The 20,346-nt window shown below is 40.1% G+C and overlaps 1 protein-coding gene across 1 annotated transcript; it reads left to right on the top strand.

Moving 5' to 3' along the window:
• The first annotated feature begins 2,637 nt into the window (after positions 1-2,637).
• On the top strand, positions 2,638-16,443 carry faxca (failed axon connections homolog, metaxin like GST domain containing a). The gene is made up of 6 exons (XM_012868832.3): positions 2,638-3,118; positions 9,046-9,181; positions 9,369-9,565; positions 9,804-10,021; positions 10,413-10,529; positions 12,647-16,443. Exons 1-6 carry the CDS (start codon positions 2,880-2,882, stop codon positions 12,976-12,978), a joined length of 1,239 nt encoding a protein of 412 aa, XP_012724286.2. The 5' UTR covers positions 2,638-2,879; the 3' UTR covers positions 12,979-16,443.
• Positions 16,444-20,346: the final 3,903 nt, after the last annotated feature.

Here is a 20,346-nt window from a genome sequence, read left to right as displayed (position 1 = left end):
GTTAAATTGTCTTTTTTATTTTCCTTTGACATGATTACAGGTCGTGGTTTAGATTGAGATCCACAAATGGTGTGATTATATTTCGGCTTTTTAGGTTTGAGTTGAAGATTACTGATTAAAGCTTGTGAAAACCCAAGATTCAATTTGTTAGAAAAATAGATTTTGTAAGAACAGGTAAAAAAGAAAAACAGGTCAGCCTATTGAATGTGTCCATGGTCTGTACTGGGTATTCGGTACCTGGTTGCTGCTCTTGCATGAATTACTCTAGCAATGTGTGACACTGCTGAGGAAGGCCAGGTTATTTTAGCAGCTCTCTCTTCATTCTTTGTAACCTTGGTAATTTCAAGGTGCTTTCCAATTTAAACTTAAATTCAAAATGCATTTCCATCTGAAAAAAAGGACTGCGGACCACAGTCTGTTTCTGATTAGCTCATGTACAATGCTTTCGATGTCCTCTCTACTCCAGGAGTGACTTTGTAGCTCGAAGAATAAAACAGTTGTAGCCCACATCCTGGATCTGTCTGGCTGTTGATGCACTGACTCCAGCCTCGGTCCAGACGTTGTGGTTCTATTCCAAACTATCTGGCAGCTTTGCTTCACAATCATCCAGCCCTTTTCCTAACACACTTTTCCCTTCCACTAAACTTGCCATTAACATTGTTGGATACAGCCTTCTGGGAACACCCCGCTTCTTTAAAAGTGGCCTTTTGTGGCTTGCCGCCTTCTCCTTGCGGAGGATGTCAGTCACTGTCTGCTCAACAACTGCGAAGTTGGAAGCCCATAACATAGTTATTGGTGTGAAATTTTAATTTTTATTTGCTCTAAAGCGATCATCAAAACTAACAGAAAAAAATAACTTTTGAAAATAATCACTCTGATCAAATAAAGCTTTGTAGCAGATGACTTTATTTTTGGAACTGTATCACTGACATGAACTTTTCACCTGTTTATCTGAGATGCACCTTCACACATGGAAATCGGTTCTTTGTTGTTTCCACTGTGGTTCTCACAGTTTCCAGCGTTGTGCCTTGAGCGTGGCGTGGCAACTAAGCCCGCTTGTCCTCATTTTGTTCCGCCATGTTCTTGTTATGGAGTTGATAGAGTTTTCCAGAACTGCGCAAATAAAAGTGGTAAAAGCAGTTCGTTTATCTAACTTCAATGTCAGCCCAGGGTCCTGGCTTTGGCATGACCCCTAGTGGTGAATCTAGAGGATACGTGGCACGGTTGTAAAATAGTTGAAATGTTGAAAAAGACCCAGCAAAGTTTAAACAATACTGCCTTAGGTTTTATCATGGGTCTAATTATGTGAATGTGAACGTGTTTTTTTAATGCCTTGTATCCCTTGACTTTGTGGTACAGTCAGTTCTAGTGACATAACTCGGAGCCCAATGCCTGCAGAAGGTAGCGGAAGTAGTAGGGCAAACTTGGTTTTCTTCAAAATAAGAGATCTAACCCGTTGTTCTTATTCGGGCCTTTGCAATATTTGATAGAATGACCCCAAAGATTGTTTAGATTTTATACAATGTGTGGGTCTGGAAAAAAATTACGTTGACATTAAATCGCAAACGCAAACAAATTTAAGGGGAAAAAAAACTACAGTTTTCACAAAATATGCATATATCCTTGTCAGATTGTTACAGTGCTGCTCATTATGTTGAATATCTTTTCAGTTTTCTGACTAATTCTATGATTTATTTCTTCACTTATTCATTTAAATCAATGTTTCATTGTCCTAACAGAATCTCAGATCATATTTTACTGTCACTGTTCTGACTAGACAGTTTTCCCCTCAATTTGTCTTCACAGCTGTTTTACCTGAAATGTTTATTGTATTCACCTGAGTATCATTGAGATTACAAAGAATTAAGTTATTATGGAGAAGTAACACTTTGAAGCAGTTTGCCAAACCATTGTTAAATCAGGACCATAGTCTTGTTGGAATTTAAAATTTGAGGAGGCCAAAACTTCCTCTGTCATTGTAAAATTGTAATTTATCAGTCTTTTACAGCTATATCATTACCGGAATTATTGATTTAAATCATTCTGTATTTCCAGCTGAAAGGCAGACCTTGGCCCCAGCCTTTTGCAGCCTCTAAGTTAAAGTTTTCTTCCAGGATTATCTAGTATGTAGTCTTCCCATCAACCCAGACCCCCCCCCCCCCCCCCCCCAACACCAAGCTTTAGAAGAACATCCCCACAACATGATGCTACTGTCATGTTGTTGTTTTTTTTTTATGATCAAGACTTGTTGTATCTTAAAGAAAGGATAATATAATTGTGGTGGTGGTGTATTTGGAGTGATATTAGGTATTGTTTTCTCTCCACAGATGTAATTTTGCATGTAGGCCAAAAAGTCATATTTTGATCCAATCTGACCAGGGTGAATCTTTGACAACAATCAACAGATTTTCTTCTCTGCATTTATCTCCATCTTGCAGCTTCCCTTATCCTGCTAAAGAAAGGAATCCCACAGCATGATGCTGCTACCACTTCATGTTTGTAACTTGGGCAAATGTGGGAAAGTCCAGATAGTACGAATGTTTTTTTTAAGGCAGCGTATCTATTATGGACAACTATGGCACTCTCTTGTCTTGACATAAAAATAACTTTTATTTTGAAAACATAAAACCGGAAAATCTCGCCTCAGCTGATCCTCCTTGACAGAATGTAGAGAAGAAGAGGGGTCAAATTAGAGAGCTCGGAAAGGGCTTCAGACTATGTCCTCCCCGCTAGCTGGAGGATAAGCCCCGGACGGGATGCTTGTGTCCCCCCGGCTCTTCCCGCCGTCCTGCCCCCGCCTCGGTCGGCACCCATGAAGCCCCCGCTGATGCAGACCCGACCTGCCAAAGCGAGGCGGAAAGCGGCGGGGGACACCGAGCATGTACTGGCGCGTCGGCTTCTCCTGGACGGGGTCGTGTGTGGTTGATCTCGGCCGCAACCGGAGCCTCGATGAGCAGCTCTCGTTTTACGGGTACCTCGTCGCCCACCCTCTGCAGGACCACGGCGGGATGATGTCGACGCTGGGCTCGGACTCGTGGTGGAGGACGACGCTGTATGTGACCGGGGGCGCTCTGCTGGCTGCCGCTGCCTATCTGCTGCACGAACTGCTGGCCATCAGGTAGAAAAACAACACGGAGACAGTCAGAGATGAATCCCCCTAAAGCCACTGCGGGCCTCTCTTTAAATAAAATAAAAACAGCAATGTGAATTTTAACCATCTTAAATGTCTCATTCTGCTACATCCTCCTCTAAGGTTTGATGTTACTTAATCTGGTCTGATTGGGCGGGGGTGAGAGCGCAGACGGGGAGGAAATAAGGAATCGTGAGGGATGGGTTATGATGTAACGGGACCCCCACCGCCTCTCTCTCCAATCACCCAAACCATATTGGTTTTCCACCAATGCATATACTGTAGGTCTATATCCAACCAGCTCCACTATCACGCAAATTCGCCTGAAGCATCTCAGCAGTCTGATTTGCTCGCATCTCAATGACAGATACATCACATATGACATAATGAAATGGCCTCATAAAGTTCAGCCTCCCCCCACTTTTACACAACATTCAAAATCACAGCAAATGCTAGAGAAACTCAGATGGGCTTCAAGTAAAGTGCTACCCAAAAGTTTTAATACCTCTAGAACTTTTTACACCCACTTCATTTTAATGTATTTTATCAGGGGGACAAAAATCCAATTTTCTGCAAATAAAAATCTGAAAAACCTTTGCATTTGTATTCAGCCCCCTTTACTCTGAAGCCACCAAATAAACTCGAGTGGAACCAGTTGTTGAACACTGGCAGGAATAGTGTCTTGTTTAAAGCTACCCTCAAGCTTTGCAGGCAACACAACAAAGTTGCAGAGGAAGGTGATCTGTTCAGATGAGAAAGAAAACTCAAACATTTTGCCCTACAAACGAAATTCGATGTTTGGTGGAAAACTAAAGCTGCGCAAGCATGATGGTGGCAGCATGGTGAGAGCTTTACGGCGGAGTGGGCTGGGAAACTTTTAAGAGTTGATGGGAAATTTGAGCTGACTGAGATCAATAAAAACATAAAAGGCTGGTTGGGGGTGTTGGGTGCACCTTCCAGCAGGACAACGACCTTAAGCAGACAGCGAGCACTATTATGGAATGGCACCTTATTGTGTTATAATCAGTGGTCTGTGACATAAATGAAAAGTAGTCCAAAAACTGAGTCCATTTATGCCTACAGCGAAAGGTGGTGCTACAGAGTATTTACTTAAGGGAATTAATGCATATGCTAGCTACATTATTCTCTCCACTTTACAACTAAGCACTACTTGATGTCTACCCTACCCTACAAAATTTTTACAGATTCATTTTAAGTCAGGATAGAATATCAGTAGCTTTATTATTTAGATTAATGTATTGTTTATATGTGTTTATTACCCTCGAATGTCTGGGTGGCTGTGGGTTATAGCATAAGATCTGTTCATTCAGCTATGGCAGTAAACACAGCAGCTCTCTCTCTGCCTCTCTGTATGATCGGTATCATATTACCATCTCAAATGACTTTGTTTCCAATGACAATGGCTTCTGTAGTTGATTCCGGTATAGAAAACTGCTTGTATTAGTTGTTGGAGTACCTTTCAGCACCACAATGCAAAAGACAGCTCCTCAGATTCTGTTTTGTGCATTAAGCAGTTCAGCACTTTTGCCCATAGGACAGTTCCAAGTGGTTCTAAAGCGTGACCACTGGTAGGCGTGTTCATGCCCAGACAGTGGCTTCATATCAACGGGATGATCCTTAGTTGATCGGTAACCGCTCCCAGGGGAGAGCTTAGTTTGACTGTGAGTGGCTCTTGGCTGACAGTCAGTCAGCTGCAGCAGAAGGTTTGTTTATTCAGCTGCACCAGGATGAGCTTTGCCCTCCCACATGACTCATGCACACTCTTTTTTTGTGGCTTTGTGCTACAGTGACATCACAGGTTCATGCCTAACTTTGTAGCATAGTAAAACCCAATGCATAGTAAAACCCAATATATTTTCTCCCCAGAAGCTCATATTCACATAAATCAACGAGTTGTTTAAAGGTCTTTAATTGTTTTCTCCTCTGAAAGAGTTGTAGACTACTGGCTCAAATATTGCTTGCTTGAATGAACTGATTAACCTGTCAGATATCATATCTGTGAACTTATGCTTGTGGAAAAGACATTTAGTCAAAACATGTTGTGTTCACGTTTTTTGTCATTTATAGTTGTTTAAAATGTTTGATTAGTACAGTTTTTAGCTGCAAAAAAAAAAAAAAAAAAAAAAAAAAAAAACTAGACAACCACTAAAAAGAAATTGTTTTTGGGGTATGAATTCTGTGCATTAAATCAATTAATAAAGGAACTGAATATAACAGAACAATAGATCTTTCAACTCCAATAATATCATCTGAGTTGATCGAGTTGAGATAACTTTATTATTCACAGTTTTTGTTCGATTTGGAGACCGGTTTGACATTGATGAAATTCAGAAGAGCTGGAGTTTTAAAGCTCCTTAATAAACGGAGGTTGATTCAGGGAAATAAAGTAATGTGCCAAGGTCCTGAGTTGGTTCTCATTTCTATAGAACAGAATGCCAGTCATTTCAAGGCACATTACAAAATAATAAAAAACTCTAACATCCAATGTATAAATAAGAATATATAGTCAATTCAATCCAACCACACAGATATAGTCAAATAATTTATCCTAGTTATGAAACAATGCACTGAAGTTCAGTTTATTCCTTAAATTGGTAAAAAACATTTTGTATCCCAGGAAACCCAGCAGATTACATTGAATACTTAACTGTGCAGCAATCCCTCATACTTAGCGTGTATGGAGTGACAGCACAGAGTGGGACTCCCCTTTAACAGGAAGAAACCTCCAGCAAAACCTGGATCAGTGCGAGCGACCACCTGCTGTAACTCAGAAGAGTAAGCATACACAGAAAAATGTAGAAGCACTACTTTCTTCGTTAAAGAAAAAAATAAGGAGTAAATGAGGGCATTAGGTCATTTAGTGGCTTTATCTAGGAGAGAAATACAACTAAACCAATAAGCTGTGAGCGAGTAGTAAAATCTATGGGAAAGTTCATTGTAGTAGCTCCTTCGGTTGCTTTGTCTGGGAGAGTGAAAGGGTTAAAACAGAAAGACAGATATATGTTTATCATATAAAGAGAAAGAGAACAGACATGATAAGTTAAGTGGGGCACAAAAATCCAGCACCTATTAGCAGCAACCTCTTTTTTGTGATGCATACAACCTGACTTTGATCAATTTTAAATTAAACAGATAAAATAACATAAACCAACATTCTAGAATATACGTTTTATATAAGCTAGATGTAATTTAATTTGTATGCATAAAATTATAAATAAAGGCTCACTCATATTGTTCATTTATTGAACAGAAAATATTCACTTCAATCTTCAATGACCTAGCAAGCACAACCAACACTATATTAATATTAGTTATTAGATTTTCCTATTTTGTTTAAATTTTCCCACATTTTATTCCAACTTTTTTTAACTTGCCTTTATTCTGTTTTTATTTTTCAATGTTTTAATCATGTAAAGCACTTTGACTTTGTCCTTGGACTGAAATGTGCTATACAAATAAATGTACCTTGCTTTGCCTAGCTAGTCGCACATTATCCGGCAGAACATAAACATAACGTGTGCATTTGCAGTATTTTGATTGGACGATCCGAGCTTGGGGCTAGAGGATTTGTGCCATATGGCTGTCTACTGAGAGCGTGTGGGCATGCACACTGTGATTTCAGATGTTCATTATTCAAACAAATGATGGCGGGCCGGCCCTAATATCAAGGCACCTCAAGAGGATTTAGCCTACTGAGCTTGTCAGTATTCTGTCTATATATATTCTGACTTAGATATATAGACACAAATGATTTTAACAGGATTTTATCGATAAGGGAATTGGTCATTTTTACAATATTACTCTATAAAGAACAATCCTGTCCCACAGATTATTGTGAAGATAGAGCTCCACAGCGACACGTGATGGGGCCTGGCCCCAAATGCAGAGACGCAACAGGAAAATAATATGAAATTATTGGCAGGTGTAGCTCAGCTGACGCCTCTCTCTAGGAAGTTTTCACTGTTAAATAAAATAATAGGCCAGTTGTAGCTTTTATGAAGAGAAAAAAGAGAAAGAGAACATGAAGTTAAAAGTTTAAATAACAACAAATAATGCAAAATTGTAGAGTAGGAGGAGAACTCAACAGGAGAGGAGCCTGATAACTAAAAGATCAACCTCCCATTCTAATTTTAGAGACTCTGGGAACCATCAGTAGACCTGCAGTCTGAGAGTGAACAGCTCTTTTAGGAACATATGGAGCAATCAAGTCTCTCATGTATGATGGAGCTTGATTGTGGCTTTATATTTGAGAAAGAGAATTTTAAATTATATTCTGGATTTAACAGTGAGTCAATGAAAGCAAGTGATAGAAAAGGATCCCTCTGTTTAAATATCATCTGGATTACTGCCATTAGATAAACTGAAGGATTTAAAGTGATTTTAGCTGCACTTCTTTTTTTGGCAAACAAAAAACACATATACAATAATAAAATTAACTATAATAGAAAAAGTAAAAACTTTACTTTTGTGAATGAATAGGAAGTGTACCTAAGATGAGAGGCACAATTTGGACTTAAAATGTTATTGTAATTTAACAATACATTATAGATAAAAGTAGGGGTGTGCCGATACCAATTTATTTTCAGACCAAGTACAAGTATGGATACTTCAGTGTAGATACTTGCCGATTCCAAGTATCGATACTGAGTATTTAATAAATTGATACTTATAGATCACACATACCAATATCATTGACCACTGAAAAAGATTGATCATTAAGGGTGATGAATTCAGTTAGAGCTTCAGTTACCTTCTCTTTTCTTTTGGAGTGTCAGCAAACAACCTCTTGGTGCATTAGCACTACTACCTGGTATAGAGTGGCATTTAGCTTTTGAGTTGTAGTGTAGCCCAGGCCAGGAGGAAAATCAAGCACAAAATTGGCATCGGTTCAGAGTATCGGTTCAGAGTATGAGTACTTGTCTTGACGCTGGTACCGGGGCCGATACCGATCAGGACACCACTAGATAACAGTATCAATTGATTTAGTTTACATGAGTGCATTCATAAATATTTATTTTTGTGTGCAGGTGTCATTATTTAGTGTAATTTTAACATCATAATAAATCCTAATAATAATTATCACCATAGATTTTTTGATAAAGCTAAAATATGTAAGTGTTGTGAAATAAAGTTTGCTTACAGAAATTGTACTTTTTACTATTTGTTTAAAATAAACCATTGTTTTGCTTCCACAGATTAATGGATTATTGTATCAGTGATCTGTCAGTCAATTAGACTTGGAGAGGCTCAGAAACTGACATAGGCCTCTGTTGCGTTGACACATTGCAGACAACCTAAATTTTGATCTTAGGATATTCTGCTGCCTGCACAAATATTTTCCTATTTCTGAAAAAAATATGATGGATCACATACTGATAATGTGAGCCAGTTACTTGTCCACTTTTCTTGTTTTTGAGACACGTTTACTTCTGTTTTTGTCAGATAAAGAAACCAGTCTGGCACGGTCAGAAATGCACCCAAAGTCCAAAGAAAACAATAAAACTTTAGCACATTAAAAAGATGTCTGGCTCCGATAAAGAAAAAAACCAAAGTATCTTTATTAGTCTCCCTTTGGACAAATTTGCTTTGGATACAAGGATCAGCTGCATCGTACTACATCTTCAATCACTAATAAGAGGAGTGTCAGTGAAATAATAAATAAATATGCAATATATAAATATAAAGCAATCAAGGGTGGCTAAAAACCTTCACAAAGTGCTAGACATTTCACACTAGTTAGTTATTCGGTCTTTAAACAAGGTCTTACTCATTTAAAGTCCCGCCTTAAACATTAAATTAGACTGTTGAGTTTACTGGTACTTATTAGGAGGATGTAATTTATTCACTTAGCTCACTCTGTGACATCCAGCTCTGTCCCTGTTTGCTCCACATAGAAAAGAAGAGGAGCTGGACTCTAAAGATGCCATCATACTCCACCAGTTCTCCCGGCCCAAATCTGGGGCCCCTTCCCTGTCCCCATTCTGCCTTAAGCTGGAGACCTACCTCCGTATGGCTGATCTGCCCTACCAGGTATGATCATTTAGATCAGTAATTCAAAAACAGGAATAACGGACATGACTCTATTCAGACGGGGTGGCTGAAGATCTTCAGATCTTTGTCTTTTTGATTAAGCTAGCCGAATACCACCTGCACTTTATTTTTCTCTGGTTTGTTCTTCATTTTTTAACCTCCCTGAATCCCATCGTATCTCCTCCAGAACTACTTTGACGGGAAGCTTTCGCCGCAGGGAAAGATGCCGTGGATCGAGTACAACCAGGAGCCGGTTTACGGCACCGAATTCATAATCGAGTTTCTGGAGGAGAGGCTGGGCGTGAGCCTGAACAAGAACCTGACGCTGCAGGAGAGGGCCTTGTCCCGTGCCATCACCAAAATGGTGGAAGAACATTTTTACTGGTGAGTCCTGACTGCACATGTTCTTCATTTCACTTTACAGTTTTGTGGACTGCTTTTCATCGAGTTATCACATACAATTATAATTAAACACACTGGTTATAAAATGCCAAAATTAAGCATTGAATTGTGAGTAAGCATCCAAAGAACCAAATGAAGCTTCTTTAACCTTTGCCCCAAAGACAGAATGAGCTAAGTGTTAGCTTGTGTCTGAACAAACTCATGTCTGTTTGTGTCCAAGGACTATGGCTTACTGTCAGTGGGTGGACAACCTAGAGGAGACCCAGAAGATGCTTTCAGTGAGCGGACCACTGAGCGACCTGCTCAAGTGGATCCTGAGTCACCTGACGGGGGGGATTCTTAAGAGGGAGATGTACGGCCACGGGATCGGACGTTTCTCTAAGGAGGAGGTTTACAGCCTGATGGAGAAGGACATGCGCACCCTCGCCACATTACTAGGTTAAAGTTTGGTTATCAGATGGTATTTATTGTAAAACCACTTTACATTTCAGACCTAATTTCTTTAAAAAAAAAAAAAAACACTTTCTTAACTGTGCAGCAAAATCATTGTTTATTTAATGAGAGGCGCTGAGCAGCCTGATTCAAAGAGCTCAACACTGACCTCTGGTGGTATTTCTTATGTTTAACGTATGATCAGCGCATCTGTTTTTCAAAACTGCAGTTTGTCAGCATTAAAGCGGACGTGATCCAGATACCCTGCCAGAAATGATGTGTGCTGAACATCCCCACAGCTGCTTCTCTTTGTATAAAACCCAATGACAATAATTTAGACCCTCAGCATTCTATTGTTATTTTTGTGATGACATAATCCTTCTGTGTTCCCACTTAGGTGATAGAAAGTACATTATGGGCTCCAAGCTTTCTGCAGTAGATGCTACAGTGTTTAGTCACCTGGCTCCGGCCATGTGGACACTACCAGGATCCCGACCGGAGCAGCTGATCAAGGGTGAGTTTACCAGAAAGAGAAACACGACTGTTTGTTCTGTCCCTTCAATGATGTCAACAAAATATGGGTGACACTATTAAGGGGCGAAAATTTATATACTCTTTATTAAACTGCTGCTGAGTAAATTACTGAATAAAATAATTGTCACTGCACTAGTGCACAGCAATATTGGAAGTGCTTTAATTCAAAAATCCAAAACGAGCTTCAGTGATCAGTGAAACCCCATAAACAGTTATAAATAATTGAATCTTTCTGAGAGAAGACAATAAGAGTTATTTAAGTAATGGACTGAACTTATATAGCACTCTTCCAGCCATACTGACCACTCAAAGCACTGTACACTAGAGCCACATTCATCCAATCGCTCTCACTAACGTGAACACATTCATACACCTATATGCAGCTCGGTAGGTAACTTGGGGTTAAGTGCTTTGTCCAGAGGCACATCGACATGTTACTAGGTGTAGCTGGAATCAAATCCACAACCTTCCCATTGCAAGACAACTACTCAACCCATCAAGCCACAGTCGCAAAGTTAATAGTGTCTGAACATCAAGAGCTTTAATAAAAAGTTGCTCACCTAGTTGCATTATTATTCAGTGCCCTGACGACCCAAACAAGAGAGCTGTTTTCAGTGAGTTTGTTTTCCTTCCTGTGCTCCTTTGGCACCATCCAGAGGGCAAAAGGACAAACCGCCGATGTCTTGGATGCATACTTTCCTTGATAATGCCTCCGGCTTTTTTGAGACATCTCAAACTAGAGATATCCTCCAGAGAAGGAAGGGGGCAGCTGATGATTGTTTCAGCCGTTTTCATCACCTTTTGTACAGGCTTCCTGTCTGCAGCAGAGCTACCAGCATACCACGCTGTGACGCAGTTTACTCTTCATTGTAGAGCGGTGCAATATCAGCAGCAGATTTTTAGTCTTGAAAAATAAAATAAAATCAATATTATTGCCAAATTATTACTAGTAGACAGGCAGGAGGTCCTGGGAGATGGTGGCCTCAAATAAGTTGAACGTGGTGAGTCTCTCTACATTTTCATCATTGTTCAGCCTGGCACCATATCCCGAGTGTTGCTGATGTTCAAGGCCAGGTTACTGTTTTCGCACCTTCATCTCTCTAGGCTGAAATGGAACGGATCACTGTTCATCTGCCATCTTGATGATTGTGTTTGAGGAAAGGTTGAAATTGTAGTCATGGTTTACACAGCATAGAGGAGAGGTCTCAGCACACACCCCTGTAGGGAGCCAGGTTTGAACGTAATATTGTTACTCTCTCTGCAGACTCCACAAGCGATAAACAAACATTGTATTAGAGAGCTGCTAGCTGCTGTGTCTACACGTGTCGCCATAATGAGTTTATCGCATTGTCATGGCTCGTTGTGTGTGTAACTAAATTACAGTGTTTTAAGAAATACACAAACCTTTTTGTTTTGTATAATGGAGCGACTGCAAGGAATCATTTCAAAACCTTTTTATAATCATGTACAGTTCATCAAAAGAAAAAAAAGAGATGTAATGCACATTAAAAATAAAAAAGTGAATAAAGGAGGTGCAAGAAGCTGGCTGCGTTCCCCCATTAAAATTAGGCCTACACAAAATGATAACCCCCAAGAAATCCAAAATGGAATGATGACAAATCAAAAGTGTTTGGATCCCGCCATGGATACAGTGAAAGATGGTAGTGGCAGCATCATGCTATGGGGTTACTTTTGTTCAGAGGAAACTGAAAATGAAATTGGTTTGGTAGAATGTGTAAAATTATGGAATCAGGTTTTTGCAACTTTAGTTTCATAGATTGGTTTGTGTATGTGTCACATTAAAGGACAATAATGTTTTGAATTAATTGGTCCTTGTTAATCAAAACAAAGGTTAAAATCTCCTAAAACAGAAAATATACTTTTTTGTGAAAGTTTCATTTGCTGAGGCCCTTGATCTTTGTGCCTGCTATGTGTGCAACCTACTCTGCATTAGACCCTAAAGACCCTAAAACACATGCAAGATGTTCACCTGGTCAAACTAAATGCAGGTTTCCCTCAAGTAGATCTCGAAAAACTGTGACTCAATGACTGAAATTTCCATCTCACTGTACTCACGGAGCCCTTTGTCCCTTGCAGGCGAGCTCATCAACCTGGCCATGTACTGCGAGCGCATCCGCCGGCGCTTCTGGCCCGAGTGGTTCGTGGACCTGGAGGATTTCCGCTACGACCTCACCACCGAGATCAGCGACACGCCTTCCAAGCTCCCTGACCTGGGCCTCTACTCGCGAACAGACACTTCCCAGGAGACAATTTACTCGCACACTTCGCAGCTTTCCCATCTTTCCCACCTGTCGCACACTCCCACTCCTCAGGAGCCCCCATCGCCTGTCAGCGACCCCACGGGCCACTCACTTTACGACTCCGACATGGACACTGAGTGCTCTGAAATAGATCAGCTCAAGTGTTGACAAAACACGTCCTTATTGGCACACTCTCATAGGTACGCACACCACGGGGCGATACTATACATCTGACCTACGACCCCTCCCTCCCCTACCTTTCTGAACAGATAGTATCTTGGGATTAATTGTGTTGGTGCAGATCTAGAGAACATAGAGGAGTTAACCTGTAAACTCCAGTGGAGGAAAGCTCACTCATTTAAAGAAGAAAGTGATGAAAGAAAGTGATGAAAATGAAATCAGGAGCAGGTTGAAAAGTCAAAAGGAGTAAATGACGCTGCTGCTGCTGAGATACTCCTCCATGTACTCTACACCATCAGCAGGCAAAACCCTTTCACAAGCGCTGCGTCTCTGTGATCATGGCAGCTACATGTGTGCACGCCCGCAGTGTCTCCTCGTAGCAACGTGCGCCATCGTTCAGCCGCGTGTTTGTCTCCGACTGAGCCCCTCACAGTGAAATGACATCAACACCTGCAGCTACGCCAGACTGAATGACCACAGTTCAGTGTAAATATTTATAGGAATCAAAGCAAATTAACTGATAGAATATGAAATTATATTATGCATATAAAGTGTATAGATGATCTGGAAACAGAAACGTATTTCTTCTGTTGTATGATGTAAATACCATACGTGTTTCTACTTCAAAGCCCCGTTTTGTTTATCCTGGATCATTGAGAAAACCTCCCCACACTTCTGTTCATCTGCTTTCACAACAGGGATGGAAGTAAGGCTGATCATACGCAGGACCTGCAGTCAGCTTAAGATGTAAAGAATGTATCCAACACGTCATTTAAGATTTGTGCAAGTCTTGAGCCGTCTATAATTTCAGTCAGTACCTTAAACAGGCTTTTTAAATTGAGTTGTGTTTAAAAGATCTCCTTTATCTTTTGGTTGCTGAGTTACTGACAGAGAACCTACATTTCAAGTCAAAACGTCCCTCTCGCTGCGGTTTTGGCTCCTGGGCCGCCTTATATCAACGGCTTAAACCGAACTCGTGCTTTTTATTCAGGCATTCTATTCTGCAGTTTTATGAATACTTGCAAGTTATATAAAAATATCAAAAATTAAAGAGCTGTGCTTTAAAGAATCTGTGCTATAAATTACAAAAGAGAGCTGATCAAAGAAAAATATGCCACAAAAAAGTAGAAGTTAACTAAATAAAAAAAATAGCCTCTGCCCAATAAATGTTAGGAGAACCAAGGAAAAATCAACAACTAGGAGATATCAGGGAATCTTGAATAAAAATAACAAAGAAATTAGATTTTAAGGATCTTTCTTTAGCAGGCTTGTCAAAAATATCCAGTTTGTTTCAATTTTCTCACTTGAACCTTTGGAACAGTAAAGAAACTATAGTGGAATTCATCTATCAGGCCATGTGTCAGATGCCTGCTGGATTTCTCCCTTTATTTAAAGACATGGAGTTCGACTACTGTTTATCTGCTCTACAGCCTGACATTTCTTCTTTTGTCCTTGCACCTGGAAAGAAAAGCAGCAAAAGTCCAATGAAAACTTCACGGACCTTCAGTAAAACCTGAAGAACTGTTGATCAAGATGACGCAAAAGTCTGGTTCCTCATCGCAAGCAAATAATATCAAAATGAACAACGGTTTGAAACTGAAGCAAGTCATACAATCTGTAATAAGTCTGAATTCTCATCTTCTGAATTAAAGTGCATGGCTGGTACGTGCCCACAGAACTATCACCAATCACAGGTTGTCTGGAAAAGGTTAATGTTGTGACACAGATGTTCTTTTTAGGCCACACAAAGATGAAGCTCAAGTAGGTGTGGATGTGTGGCATCAAGGTGTAAGGTTTATGCGTGTTTGTCATTCAACAAATGCTCATACGGCACCAGCTGGGGTGTCTGAAAGGCTGCCTGAGATGGAAAGTATGTGCCCTTCGATCTAACATTGCATGTGGGGGTCACTTTGTCTTTGTTGCTGGATGGGTTGAATGGCGACACATTACTTTGGCTTCAATAGACGTGCGTTTTGTATTCAGCCCCCCTGAGGCCATAACATTGCAGAACCACCTTTTTGCTGCAATCACAGCTGCGATTCTTTTGGGGTATGTCTAACAGCTTGGCACGTCTAAAAGACCTGAATAGAGATTTTTGCTCATTCTTCCTGGCAAAATAGCTCAAGCTCGTATGGCATGGCTTATAGCGGCGGCAGATTGTCCCACCTGAGCTTTGGATATTTGAAGCTCCTCCAGAGTTACCATGGGCCTCTTGGCTGCTCTTCTTGTCATGTCTCAGTTTTATCCTGGTGGGTTTGAAGTTATGTATCTGTTTCCATGTGGAACAGTCCTGCGTGAGATGTTGGGATGTCGTTTTCTAACCGGACCCTGCTTTAAACTTCTCTAGCACTTTCTGCTGTGGTCTACCGTCTGCGTGATGTTGTTGTTGTTCCCTAATGTTCTCTAACAAAACCCCAAGGACTTCATTAACGAGATGCATTTAGACAGAGATTAAATTACACACATACTAATAAACAGACTTCTGCAGGCAGTTGGATGCATTGGATTTTATTTATGGGTATCAGAGTAAAGGACTGCATATAAATCCAAACCTCACTGTAGATCTGAAGTTGTTTTGCCTTACAAATCAATAGAGGAAGAGAGAAATGCTTTACTGAAATCACAAAAAAGCAAGTATAAGGCTAACAGTGATGCCTTTTTTAGTTTGTTTGTGTGTGAGAGAGAGAGAGAGAGAGATCTTAAAGTTGAATATTAGTGATTTAATACAAGCTAAAACTGAAGAATGCAAGGTGACATATTCTTCTTTGGTGTTGTCTTAATATTCCTCACCTTCAAGATATCGCCTTTTTTCTCCACAAAGTTCAGGTTTGCTCTATTGTTTACAACAGTTTCAGTGTATGCTTTGAATATTTTTCTATTTGATTTTTATATGTTACATATATTTGGGAATTTACCCATGCTGATTTATTCAATTGAATCCTGTTTTGTTATAATTTATTTGGCCTTATGTGCTCATATTTTGGGAACGTTTCTTATTTTTTATACATGTGCTCCGTTTCCCTGTTGCTTGCAGAATATTAATTCATTGATCTGTGTATCTGTGCAATAATGGACATTCTTCTCTGACCTCTGCTGACATAAAAAAACAAACAAAATAAAATGTCATGCTCCCCACTTTTTGCGATGCCTGCATGTTCATCCCAGTTTTCAGGTGATCCTCTGTAAATGTTGAACAGAGTTGAGACTTTCCCGCTCTCCTTGTAGGACAATGGGAGGTCTATAGGATCACTCTGCAGAAACACTTGCTTTAACTTTTCGCTTTCAAAAATCAGAGGGTTTGGTCATTTCCCCTCACATTTTCTGCTCGTAGATCCTGCTTTACATTTATCCCTTGGTGTTTGTGCAACAGACGTGTGAAATATCATCTGGCTGTAAATACGAGAGAGTTAAAAAGAAAATCTAAATAAAACGCCAACATGGTCTACATGAAAATGTGTGTAAGACTTTCTCAATGTACCACAACTAGAGATAATATGAAAATTTATTAATTCCAATTTTTCATTAAAGATAGCTATGCTTTGTTTTCCCTTTGGTTTTTACCTGTTATTTACAGAGTTGTTAGGGATTAATATCACACAGAAGCAACACCTGAGGTAAACAAAAACCTCTAGAAGAGTAAGATGTGCATCACTGTAGCCAAAGGTTCAGAGGTGTTTCCTTTCTGGTAAGATACTGTGAAAAAGTATTTGTCCCCTTAAAGAAATCTTCTGTTTTTCTTCTGTTTTCAGTCCAAAGTGGTTCAGGTTATCAAACAACTTTTAATATCCGGCCAGGATAACCCTAGTAAATAAAAAAGGCCGTTTTCAGATGATAAAGGGGAAAAGGCTGTGTAAAAAAGTTTTCTCCCTTGTTGTAAAATAAAACTGATTTATGACCTTTTTAGAAAAGCCTTCGTTTAACTAGCCACATTGTGGCCTGATTACTGCCAGGCACGTAGAAGCAAGAGGAAATAACTAAACAAATAAAATGTACCTGCATGGCAACAAGAAGAAATGGCAAAGGATCTAAAATAGCAGTTTATCATGACCCAGAAATGTAGGACTAGATGAGAAACAAAGTAATTTACGTAACAGACAGAATCAGAATCCAGAAAGTCATAAAGAACCATGTTTGTGGACTAGCTCCAGAGCGCTTGGGTTATACTGCAGAACAATGATCCAAAGCTCACCAGCATCTCCACCTCTGAAAGGCTAAAAAGATAACGATTTTGGAGTGGCCTAATCAAAGACTGGACTTAGATATGAATAAAGTGCTGTGACATGACCTTGAACAGTTCATCCCTGAAAACCTTTTGATGTGGCTGAATAAAAGCAATGTTGCAGACGGCTGAAATTCCTCCACTGTGATGTAAAAGACTCATGCCTATCTTTCCCTATTTACTCGGGTTATCTTGTTGTCTGAGATTTGTTGGCTGATCGGAAACATTTAGGTGTGGCAAAAAAAGAACAAATATGAAAGCGGGCGAATATTTTTCACGCCTATATCTGTGCTGGTTGAGAATGGGGTGGGGGGGGGGCATGCAAGTTGTGCTGCACAAAAAGAAGGAAGAGAAAGGCAGCTGAATGTATGATGGCTCTGGCTCATCACAATTCGGCTCCTAATGTGCACAAAACCCCAGCAAAGTGCGTTCTATACAAGCAGGGGGAAACAATTGAGGACAACAATACTGAAGCATCTCCCTTCAGATGAGATATACAGTGTGAGAGGTGGCAGCTGTGTATGTGATATGTAAAGACCTTGTGTGCAGCCAGGCGTGTGTGTGTGTGTGTGTGTGTGTGTGTGTGTGTGTGTGTGTGTGTGTGTGTGTGTGTGTGTGTGTGTGTGTGTGTGTGTGTGTGTGTGTGTGTGAGTAAAATATGAATAATGCAGGAGATGCCTGTAGGAGCGTGAGGGCCGGGAGGAGGGCAGATGGTCGTCGGATGATAAGGCAGGATTCAGGCAGCGGGGTCCTCCAGAGAGCTGGATTCAGTCCTGCCAGAGAATACACACATTTACACAAAGGAGCAACTAACAAAACCACACAAGTATTCACAGCTTTCTTTTTTTCTCTCTGAAATTTGCACCCTTTTGCCATATATCGATCAGGTTTTTAAATAAAAGGCTCCACGTTAATTTTCTTGATGAGAAAAAATGCCAAAATCTGGATTTATTTTTAGAGAATGGCTGCAGCTAAATGAATGCAATTTTAGATTTTAAGCTGCTCCTTCTTGTAAACTGAGTATAATAAAGTGACTACATTCTTCAGGCTTCAATAGAGCAGGTTAGGTTTGGTACAAACAGCACAATCTCACCACATCAACAGAGCTAAGATTTGTTCATTTGATTGAACCCTGTCTGATGAAGTCAATTCATCTTAGTACTTTTTTCATTTGAAAGAATACAATTCATTCACCTTTCCTTTATGGTGTGGGACTCATCTGACACTATTTTATCGTATTTAAAAAAGGTTGTTTAGTGAAATGAAACCTTGGTCAATTTCCACTACCAGCAGATCCACCACATTGACACCGGTAAACATTCAGGGAACTGACGTTAGGAAATGTTGACTCTTATAAGTACCAGGGTGGTCACCTGATCAATGAACTGGACTGGAGTCACAACATGGATGCTCTTTACAGGAAGGGTCAGAGCAGACTCTACCTTCTGAGGAGGCAGAGGCTGCTTCCTAGATGCTCTAATTATAGCTCCTACTCCTGTTCTTTGACCTTTCATGAGGTCAACAGTAAGAAGTCTTCCATGGGGAGGAAAGGAGTTTCGGACTGCTGTGCGGACTTTGGACAGGCTTGCTTTGCACATTTTTTAAAAATCGCCCTACTCAGTTGCACCCACTTTTTTAATTTTCTGACAATGGTAATTATATTAACTAGTGTTGCGCCGATGCCATTTTTTGGCCCAGATACCGATACCCGATACCTGGCTGTGCAGTATTGGCCGATACCGATACCATCTGTTTGAAATTGATGTGTGTGTGTATGTATATATGAAGAACTGCATACTACTTAGGGTAGTAGAACTTTTTATTGCCTACCTGGAATGGGTGACAATAGTTGAATAAACTTTTGGCTCTTTCATGAACTTATATAACATGTATAATCCTACTCAGGAGAGAGAAGGCTGCATTCAAGTGACATACAAACATCAAAATGGTATCGGTGCCTATTTGTTGGTACTCGCCGGTACCGATACCGATACCATCATTTTAGTGCTGGGTCGGGGCCCCGTCCGATATTGGTATCGGTATGGGTGCAACACTAATATTAACCTGACAGTATCTTTTATGTTGTGAATTTGCCCTTGCTGTACAGTCTCTTCAACATCTTCTTTTGTTGTTGTTGTTTTTACATTTTTACCTTTGTGTGCATCTGCGTACGTCCATTTACCTTTCACTTTTGCTGTTAGTACGCCTGATTTTCTCCAGTATGAAAAAATAAAGGATATTTCTAACCAATTGACACAAATATGTTAGGTATCTAAGATTTGATTTCTCACAGGGTTCACTCATAGGTACTGGAATAAGTACTAATTAAAAATTCAGTTTACCAAAACAGGTTCTGTTATTTTTACATAAATTAATTTCAATAACCTGAAATCATAGATTCATAACACACACAGTGATGCAGCTCGGGCATTTATTTCTGTTAATATTGATTATGGCTTACAGCCAACAAAAACCTAAAGTTCAGTCTTTTTTTCAATTGGAATATTACATAAGATCGACAAAACAGGATTTTTACACAGAACTGGTGCCACTTCTCCAGCAGACTTCTTCAAAAGGAGAATAGACAAGCCACCAAAAGTCAGCGCTAAAGAAGCAGTCCATTCAAAGGGTGCTGTATTAAACACGCTAATAGCAAGTTGAGTGAAAGGAAATGGTTGACAGAAAAATGTGCCCAACCAACAGAAATAACTGCAGCATTCAGTGGATTATGAAGCCTGTCCATATAACGTGTTTTTAGGTGATTTCTAAGGTATGAGCCTTAGCTTCATGAGCCTCCAGACACATGACCTGGCCAAGAACCATTGTGTTCCCCATGGTAAGCCACTCATCAACACAAGACCAATTCAGAGGCATCTTCCCTTGGCTAAGGAGAAAAAGGACTGTTTCTCAGTTTTCCTATTTTCAGACGAAATGTAGCATTTTACCTTGCATCAAAGGTGCCAGGGTCCAGAGGAAGAGGGGAGAGAGACAGAACGTAAGCTGCATGAGGTTCAATCTCAAGTTTCCGCAGTCACTGTTGATTGTTGGTCAATTGTGTTTTAATCAATTGAAAGCCAGCCGACTACCAGGGCGTTTAGAGCTCTTCATGCTTTCCTCCGCTGTCAAACTTTTCGGGG

Source organism: Fundulus heteroclitus, chromosome 15 (assembly GCF_011125445.2).
Source record: "Fundulus heteroclitus isolate FHET01 chromosome 15, MU-UCD_Fhet_4.1, whole genome shotgun sequence".
Taxonomy (NCBI): domain Eukaryota; kingdom Metazoa; phylum Chordata; class Actinopteri; order Cyprinodontiformes; family Fundulidae; genus Fundulus; species Fundulus heteroclitus.
This window is presented reverse-complemented; position numbering and strand designations above follow the sequence as displayed.

Bases quoted from the DNA above. Each gene is read 5' to 3' on its own strand.
- faxca (XM_012868832.3), top strand. From the start codon at position 2,880: ATGTACTGGCGCGTCGGCTTCTCCTGGACGGGGTCGTGTGTGGTTGAT. The intron at 3,119-9,045 runs GTAGAAAAACAA...TGCTCCACATAG, and splicing joins CACGAACTGCTGGCCATCAG to AAAAGAAGAGGAGCTGGACT. The intron at 10,022-10,412 runs GTTAAAGTTTGG...GTTCCCACTTAG, and splicing joins CACCCTCGCCACATTACTAG to GTGATAGAAAGTACATTATG.